Raw genomic sequence first — 9,476 nt, 5'->3', positions numbered from 1 at the left:
AATGGTCTAAAATATTCGGGTTCATGAAAAATTAAAATTTTGACCCAAGATGAAAAATGACTATTTTGCCCATACCTTATAAATCATCATTATTTTTATTTTCTTCGTCATTTTACCCTTATTTTCATCATTCATCTATGCCTTAGGCCTACTTAGCCTCAATATTGTTTGAAAGTCTACTTCTAGGAGCTCACTAAATAAATGACGAAATTATCCCTAGACCATGTTATTGTGCCTATGCCTAGTTACGAGCCTATAGAGGTCGAGGTCTCACAACCTCGACCCTTGTATCTTTCATGGGACCCACATGAGTGAAGATTCGGGTCCATATCAATGAAGATTCGAGTCTACTCTGATTACTTGTCACGGGCTGAAACTTAAGTCCAAACTTGTGTGACCTTAAAGCTTTGAAAATATAATTGCTTATAAATCACAAGCCCACATTTTCAATTCAAAAGACATGTCGTATAGGTGGTGGTTAAAAACTCATATTTATATATTCAATATTCACCTCATTTTTTACTAATATGATATTTTAATTCATGATACAATTAAAACAACGAACACAAATTGTCAAGTTTGACACTAAAAGGTAATTTTATAGACAAATTGATTTGGTATTCTTTCAGCCTTCATTTCAAAACTACGTACTTTAATATTTTATTTGTTTTGGGTGTGTATGTGATTTAATTCTCTTTAATCTATGTATGGATGTACTTCCGGTGGTTAAGATGATATTTACCAAACAAATTGTATCAAACAATTTTGAGGTACGCTAAAAATCACAAATTGTATCTAATTGTAGAAAACTCATGCAATCTTTAACTAAGTGTAGAAAACTCATACATTCTTTGATGATTGTTAGAAAGGACAGATATCTCATAAAAAACTTCGTGATTTTTATCTTTAACTCCCACCTCCTAGCATTCCTTGTCCCTTCAGTTGTTCATCTTATTAGGCTTTCTTATGCTCCAAGCATTAAGATCTACAATGATTGTCTCAGTCCCATTGTTGAATGCAAACAAGTGAGCATCGCCAAAGACTGCTAGCGTTGGATAAACTCTTGATGTGATGCAAGTTTTTCCACCAGCCCCAAAACTCTCCACAACAGAGTGATCAATCTGCAGAGAAAGAAAAGGAAGAGGGTGAGAGGAAGAAAGAAATTCAGGAAAAGTTTAGCAATAAACCCAAGTTATTAAAGGGCATGTACCAAACTCCTAAGAGAAAGCTGCTTCTTCTCAGATAAATCCACATCCACAAATCCAGCAAATGAGGGTTTGTATAGCCCAATGTTCCTCAAGGAAGAACTGCCACAATGTAATCAATTCAAAAGTTTGACATGAGAAAAAGGAACTAATATAGATCTGGAGAGACAGTTAGGAAAACAAACCTCCTAGCCTCAGAGCACAAGAGAACAACATGCTTGTATTGGGCTTTAAATACCCTGAAAAAAACTGGGGTATACTCTTCTAGCTTTTGTGAAGCTAATGTTAGTAGCCCAAATGGTCCAACGCCACCTTGAACACTTGAGCCCTTTAGACTACAGAGCTCCTGCGCATTGGTCCAGCTAGGATCAAATGGCTCAGCTTTGTCCAAGTTAGGTATGGAGAAGGTAACATCAACATCAGCCTGCAGGGAGCATCATTAATAACCAGGGGAGTTGGAGAGTTACGTTTGAAATTTGATTACTTCCAATCAGGTAAAGGTTTCGTTGGTTTCAATGAACAAACCTGGGCAGCAGTTATTTCTTCGACTTCAATACGATCTCCCAATTTGAGCTTTTGCTCTCTTAATCGAACATTCTGGGACCTAAGAGTCTCTATTTCTTCAACAGGCCATTGCAGCAATTGCTTCCTACTAGGATCAAGCCACACCTTCCTTGGAATTGTCTAAGACAACGGACGTGAAAATTACTCACAAGTTTCAAATCAATAACTAAAGATTATGTCTTCAAATTAATTAACATTACCTGAATGCCAGCCCATCCTTTACTGACATCATCTTGAGGGGTATCCGACTCATTGGCCCAACCCCATAGAATCCTCCTGTCCTTAACAGGGTCAAAAAATGACTTTGAAGCGTAGAAATTCCCATAGTCGTATCTAAGTCCATCCCGACCATCAATGGAGTCCATGTCAACCACATATTTATCCCTGCTCGGGAAATATTCACCTAAAGTGTAGTACTCGAACCTAGTAGCATCTAAGCTCACCTTCAACACATGCTTAACATTAGGCCCAAAGGCAGATGTGTTCTGCCCAGCTTCACCAAATAATGCCACAGGATAAAAATCTGGGCATTCCCACATACCTGTATTTGGCACAGAATGTAAAGGGTGCTGAGCCTTGGTCCATTTCTTGAAATCCCTACTTCTGTACAAATGAGCAATGCCTCTTTGGTTTCGTCTGCCACCTACCAACATTCTCCAGTGCTCGTCAATCTTCCAAGCAGTGGTTGGGTCACGGAAGGCGGTCTTGTTCATTTTAAAGCCGGCAACAGCAATCGGATTGTCAGTGGGCTTGGTCCATTGACGCAGATATGGATCGGATGAATTAGATGGAATAGCATAATTTTGGATTTGCTTTCCTTGGGGATCAATTCCTGTGTAAAAAATTACGGGCTTATTGCCTGGAAGGACGGTGGCTGATCCAGACCAACACCCTTTTATGTCAAAGGGCTTTGAAGGATAGATTGCTGGCTCAAGTGCTTCCCAGTTGATCAGATCTTTGGATACTGAATGAGCCCAAACAATGTTGCCCCAAACTGCACCCTTGGGGTTGTATTGGTAGAATAAATGGTAAATTCCCTTGTAGTACATTGGACCTGTATGAGAATCACAGGGAAAAGTACAAGGACTAAGGCATAGCTATTAAAGAAACATAGATAAAATTTGCAGGATTCCGTCGGAAAACTTACCGTTTGGATCTGTCGTCAGTACGTTCATCGGAAAGAAGGAAAAACAGAAACAAGAGTGACAAGTTAGTATAAATATATTAAACTCAGAGTTTTGAAATAATTATTCAGTAAAAGTTCTAGGACTAAAAACTAGGGACACATCAAGTATAAGATGGTGATTATATATCTACAAGACTACAACTATTAGAATTACAAGTATTTTCCATGATATATATAATAAATAAAATCTACATTCTTTCTTAGTTCCTGTAATAATATTCTCAAATTCGCTCTTATTATGAATTGGTGATTTAATACAGAATTTGTCGAGAAATTCAAAGATCAATTTATGAAGATGAACAAATTAAGTGGTTCAATGAACAATGCCAAATCTAGAAATATTATTATATATATGATTCGAACTGTATAATAGTTAATCTGCATTCATTGATACTTGGTTATGATTAGTGTGTAAAGTTCCTTGCGCGGCGCATCATCAGTACCTAAAATTTAAGATGCGTTATCAGTACCTAAGACGCCTATGCTTTTGACAATTGAAACAATCTTACCTGGTTAGTCAAGAGTATATATACTTTAAATGCCATCCACTATAGATAAATATTAAAAACAAAAACAACAATTAACCAAAAGAAAAGAAAACGCACCATTGATCCAGTTCCTAGGAGGCTGGAAGTGATAGCCAGTTCTATGAAGCTGCTTGACTTTGACTGCAGTTTTAGATTTCAACCCTTGATATACCTTGTGAGATGCTTCAACGCCATTGTTATGGTTGCTTAACACACAAAAATAACAGAAAAATAAATAAATCAATAGGAATTTTGAAACCTCCATTGATTGAAGTAAAAACCCTCTGAGACCTAACTGAAGGATAATAAGTTTTATATATATATGTATATATTGAATATAAGATTGGAAGTAAGTCGGTTAATGCATGAGCTGAGAGAAGAAGATTCTCAAGTTGCAGTACTAATTATATGGGATTCAAATAAATAGGATAAGCATATATAGGATAGAAAGAGACTTTGTTTCAAACAAATAATAACAGATTTGCAATATTTTAAGTATCTAATATTTAGAATCCTTCTTTAAGCATAACTCTTTTTTCGAGCACAAGTGGTTAACGAGTTTAATCATTTAAAGGCAATTGAGTTCTCCATATCAAAACAGTAAATATCCATATATATATATATAATATTTATTTATATATATATATATATAAAGTAAAATTAGGGACATAAAATTTATTTCAATTAAGTTACTTAATGTTATTTTGTTGTTATTAAATATAGTTTTTATTAATTAATAGAATCTTTATTTGAATAAGCAAATTTAAAAAAAAAAAGTGAGGTAAGCTTATTTTATTTGGAAAAATGAGAAGGTTCAAATACAATTCTTTGAACAATATAATATACATATTATTAAATCAAATGAAAATAAAAAAAATTAAAAACTTGAACAAATAGTAATTAGTTTAATAAAAAATTGAGTTAATGCATGTCCTACATATGAAAAAATAAAAAAAATTAAATAATTTTGAAGTTTTTTATTTTGAAAATATGACCATGAAATTGAGGGAGTTTAATTGTGAGTTCAAAAAATTATCCAAGCACAACGCCAAAGAGTTGGAAAACCCATCACAGAAGTGAAAGTTTGGCAGATAATCATCCTATGTGATGGGTATAAGGCTTCGAGTCTGCATGATTGCGCAATTTTAACTTTAATTTCTTTAAATAACAATTAAAAACAAAAAACAGTGAATGATGATGTTATAAATTTTGTAAATATTGTTAAACATTTAGCGTTATTTTAATATATTTACTCTTTTTATACATTTTGTTTTAGATTTTTTACCTTTTTTTAAAAAAAAATTAGAATTTATTAATCATGGGTGGAACAAGGCAAAAAAACCAGAAAAATGACGGTTCATCACTACATACAACATGCCTGCAGCAAGCCCTCGACAAAACAGAGACCACAAAAGAAATGAATTCCTGCCAAAGAACACAAACAACAGCAGGAAACAAGAAGGCAAACAACAAAGAGAAAAATCCAAAGAAACCATCTTCTGTCAGTGACAACGAAAAGAACTAAAACAGGGAAGATACATCAGGATCCCTTGAGGGCCATGATCAACAAAGCCGAGGTCCAAAACAAGCAAGAAGAGAGGAGCAGATCATCAAAGCAGCACAACGAGAAGGACAGACGTCAAGCAACAGCAACAACCAAGACAACAGCTACAGTTAAGAATTCATGATCAAAAGATCACCTGCTCTGTCAATACCATCTTTGGCCAGCTTGTCAGCAAGATTATTACCTGATCTTGGAAAATGATGAATTTTCCGTGACCCAACTTTAGATTTTAGATTCTCAATCTGCCTGATAATGTTGTTGAACTTCCAAGGAGATTCCTCAGGCTTCGAAATCTATTTAACAGCATTGGAGGAGTCACTTTCAATAATGAGTGAATAAGAGTTCACCCAAGGAGAGGCTGCAAATAAGAGAAAGGCTTCTTTGATAGCCAGCAGTTCAGCCAAATTTGAATCGCCCCAACCGGTTGCCTTAGGAAATTGCAGCTTGATTCTGCCTTCATAATCTCTAAGGACTCCCCCGATACCGGTTTCCCCAAGGCAACCCTTAGCTGCTCCATCAACATTAAATTTTAGCTCGCCTGGTAACGATTTTATCCAATCAAGATTTTTCTTATCAGATTTCTTTTTAGGACAAACAGCCCCAAGTTCGGGATTTCTGAAGAGATCGAGGAAGGACAAGCATGGATTATCCCATCGGGCTTTCGACCAACAAGCAATTCGAGTTTTAATGATGTCCATCAATTGTAGCTCATCCCAAGATTTGCCATTGAAGACCATCTTGTTCCTAAACAGTCATATGGACCATGTAATTACAAAAAAAGCCATTTTCCATATTTTATTCTTGGCAACGTCCTGAACCAAATCGACCCAAGCACAGAAGAATTCCCATGCATTAGCAGGAGCGACCCAGGAGATACCCCAAATACAACACCAACTAGCCCAAATTTTCCAACTTTCAGTGCAAGAGAAAAAAAGATGGTTGACAGTTTCAATTTCAGTGCAGCAAAAACAACAAAAAGCAGAGTTAGGAGAGATGAAACCTATTTTCAAAAGTTCAGATATAACTGTAACTCTGCCTTTAAGAATAAGCCAGTAAAGAAATTCAACCTTTGGTGGAGCTAGGCCTTCCTAGATAGCTTTCCAGATCCATTTATTGATCGGATTTCCAGGATAGATGCTTCTACAATAGCTCTTGGAACAGTAAATACCATTAGGGGATCCCTTCTAGATAACTCTGTCTTTCAAATTTCTTACAAGAGCAACCTCATTAATTTTCCTGGTAAAGTCAATCCATTGTCTCTCTTCCCAACCAAATAATCTTTTTCTTAATTGAATGTTCCAAATCCATTCCTCATTGTGCCAAGCCCTAAAATCACTAATGGTACCATGTTTATTTTCAGCAAGCGTAAAAATGCGTGGGAACTCATTTTTGAGAGGTGAGTCCTCAAGCCACTCATCATGCCAGAAGGAGATATTACGACCATCCCAACGATGAAACTTAGTCTTGCATGGATAGAATTGTAGTGAGCATTAGAGGGAGAAAAGGGAGAGGTGATGTTACGCCATACATGAGACATTCGAGAATTAGCACTCGCACTTGGAATAAGATTAATGGGGTTATAACCAACTTTCTCAGCAATAACACTTCTCCACCAACTATTAGATTCCAATATCCATTTATTCAAGAAAGCTCTTTTTTTCACGCCTAAATCTGTAAGTCCGAAACCACCACACTCCTTAGGACAGTAGACATTTTCCCAGTTAACCTAGTGAATTTTCTTCTTACCCTCAGAAGCACCCCAAAGAAATCTCCTTTAAATCTTATCAAGTTCATTTTTAACTGTGGCAAGAATCTGGTAAAGGGACATAAAATATAGCGGAAGAGAAGATAACACAGATTTCAAGAGAGTGATGCTACCTCCACTTGAAAGAAGATTGGCTTTCCACCCCACAAGCCTTGATTCGAAACGTTCAACCATAGGTCTCCAAATATTAACAGAATTAGCCCTAGCACCCAAAGGAAGACCCAAGTAGGAAGTGGGAAAGTGGCCAATTTTACAAGCAATGGATTCTGCCCACTGATTTAATGTAGAATCCTCCACATCCACACTGTAAAGAACACTCTTCTGAAAGTTGATTTGCAAACCAGCAATTAATTGAAAACACTTTAAGATTCTTTTAATATTGACTAAATCCCCAAAGTTCTTCCCTGCAGAAAAAGAGAGTATCGTCAGCGAATTGGAGATGAGTGATTGAAGAGTTACTCCTTCCAATTTTAATACCACTGATGAGAATAATGTCTGCAGCTTTATCCATCAAGATCTCGAAAGCCTCCACCACCAAATTGAATAGAAACGGCGAAAGAGGACAACCTTGTCTTAAACCTCTGCTCATTTTGAATTGGCGAGAAAGAGTACCATTAACCAAGATAGCAACAGAAGCAGAGGAAACACATGATCTGACTCATTTTCTCCATCTTTCTTTAAAACCCATTTTAGTCATGATGAAGTCAAGAAATCCCCAATCAACACTATCAAAAGCTTTTTCAAAGTCAACTTTAAACATTAACTCGCCTTTCTTACTTTTTTTCATCCCGTCAACAACTTCATTGGCAATTAGAGCACAATCCAAGATTTGTCTACCTCTGATAAAGGCAAATTAGGTTTTTCCAATCACTTCTTCCATCACAACTCTAATTCTGTTGGCCAAGACTTTGGTCACAATCTTGTACAAGCTGCTTACCAGACTAATGGGTCGATAATCTTTGAGGCCATCTGGATTTCCAGACTTTGGAATGAGAGTAACAAAAGAATTATTAAATTTAGGGTGCATATGACCAGAGACGAAGAAGTCATCCATGAAATGCATAATCTCTTCTTTAATCCACTTCCACTGTCTTTTGAAGAAAAAGAAATTAAATCTGTCCGAACCAGGTGCCTTATTTCCATCACATCCTTTAATAGCCTCCCACACCTCCCTTTCGAAAAAAAGAGCTTCTAAATTTACAGTAGACTGATTCTTTGAGAGATCGGAAATGAGAATTAAATTCTTTAAGATAAGCGACCTTCCTCTTGGTATACAATGACTCAAAAAAACAAGCCACATCCTCTTTTATGTCTGAAGGATTTTCAATCAATCTGTCATTCACCACAATTCTGTCGATGTAATTAATCTTTCTTCTGTTGGAAGCATAAGCATGAAAGAATTTCGTAATCCTATCTCCATCAAGAAACCATTTAATTCTTGATTTTTTCTGCCAAGATCTTTTTTCCAGTCTATAAAGGTCCCAAAGATTAGTTTTCAGTTTAGCGATATCACTTCTTAGCTTATCATCAACCTGGCCTTCTTGGAGGGCAACCATCTTACACTGAATATCAGACTCAATAAGATCGATATGGGAACATACCTGGTCGTAGTTGACTTTTTGCCAAGCTTTGATTTTAGGCTTAATGGCTCTTAATCTATCGCAAATATCCATGCCCTTGTTTTCAGACTTTTCGCTATCATCCCACGCCTCTTTTTGAAACTCGTCATTGTTAAGCTAGTGACTGAAAATTCTGAACGGTTTAGGACCCCGGTCAATAATAGCCCCTGATAAACAAATCGGATTATGATCCGAGATGGAACAAGGAAGACATTTTTGCATCAAATCATTATGCCAGTCAAAAAATTCAGAAGTAACAAGGAATCTGTCAATTCTACTAAAAGAAGCATTGTCTTTGTTGTTACCCTAGGTGAATCTACTGCCATTCATAGGGAGATTAATAAGCTGAACTTTATTAATAAACTCAATAAAATTCTCTGAACTCCTGCCATCATCAATCAAATTGCTCTTTTTTTCACTACAAACCACTGTATTGAAGTCCCCTCCGATGCACCATGGAACCTCAAGATCAAGGAGAACACTACTCAATTCATCCCAAAGATTATTCCTTTCCACCACATCGTTAGGGGCATAGACATTACCCAGACCACATTTTCTATTTCTGTTAATCAGCTTTCCAACAAGGAGAATATAGTTTCTCTTGACAATGCTGAGATTAAAAGAGAAAAAGTTTTCCTTTCAGAGAAAAATCAAACCCCCAGACGAACCAACAGCAAGGGATTGTTCACCTTTAAAACCATTACCATTGACTATACTTCTAAAACTTGGGGCAATGGTTTGCACAGTTTAGTTTCTTGTGAAAGAAGGACATCAGCTTTGGACTTATGAAGAAGATTTTTAATAGCTCTATGTTTCTTGCCTTTTCCCAAGCCTCTGAGATTCCAAGTAACAAAGACTATAAAAAAAGACTAGATCAGTAAAAAAACAGAAGGTTATTGATTCTACAAAGCCTTAGAAGCCAACTCCAAATTTCTAAATTCATTTACAATGAATTTTTTTGAATTTTCAAAGACCAATCCTAATTTAACTGCAACTTCCCATGTATTGTTAGCTTTCAATAAAATGATCTTATTTCTGTGAGCAAT

At 36.2% G+C, this 9,476-nt stretch overlaps 1 protein-coding gene across 1 annotated transcript; it reads right to left on the bottom strand.

Moving 5' to 3' along the window:
- LOC18598279 (beta-fructofuranosidase, insoluble isoenzyme 1) lies at positions 800 to 5,001 on the bottom strand. Its single transcript, XM_007027746.2, has 8 exons — positions 4,861 to 5,001; positions 3,561 to 3,688; positions 2,917 to 2,925; positions 1,970 to 2,823; positions 1,731 to 1,889; positions 1,391 to 1,629; positions 1,211 to 1,307; positions 800 to 1,121 (listed from the first exon to the last, which is right to left on the bottom strand). Exons 4-8 carry the CDS (start codon positions 2,816 to 2,818, stop codon positions 939 to 941), a joined length of 1,527 nt encoding a protein of 508 aa, XP_007027808.2. The 5' UTR covers positions 2,819 to 2,823; positions 2,917 to 2,925; positions 3,561 to 3,688; positions 4,861 to 5,001; the 3' UTR covers positions 800 to 938.

This window comes from Theobroma cacao, chromosome 5 (genome assembly GCF_000208745.1).
Source record: "Theobroma cacao cultivar B97-61/B2 chromosome 5, Criollo_cocoa_genome_V2, whole genome shotgun sequence".
Classification (NCBI taxonomy): Eukaryota; Viridiplantae; Streptophyta; class Magnoliopsida; order Malvales; family Malvaceae; genus Theobroma; species Theobroma cacao.
The sequence above is the reverse complement of the archived record's forward strand: the minus strand, read 5'-3'. Positions and strand labels throughout refer to the sequence as shown.

Bases quoted from the DNA above. Each gene is read 5' to 3' on its own strand.
- LOC18598279 (XM_007027746.2), bottom strand. From the start codon at position 2,818: ATGTACTACAAGGGAATTTACCATTTATTCTACCAATACAACCCCAAG. The intron at 1,308-1,390 runs GTTTGTTTTCCT...ACATTGTGGCAG, and splicing joins TTGTGCTCTGAGGCTAGGAG to TTCTTCCTTGAGGAACATTG. The intron at 1,122-1,210 runs GTACATGCCCTT...CTTTCTCTGCAG, and splicing joins AGCTTTCTCTTAGGAGTTTG to ATTGATCACTCTGTTGTGGA.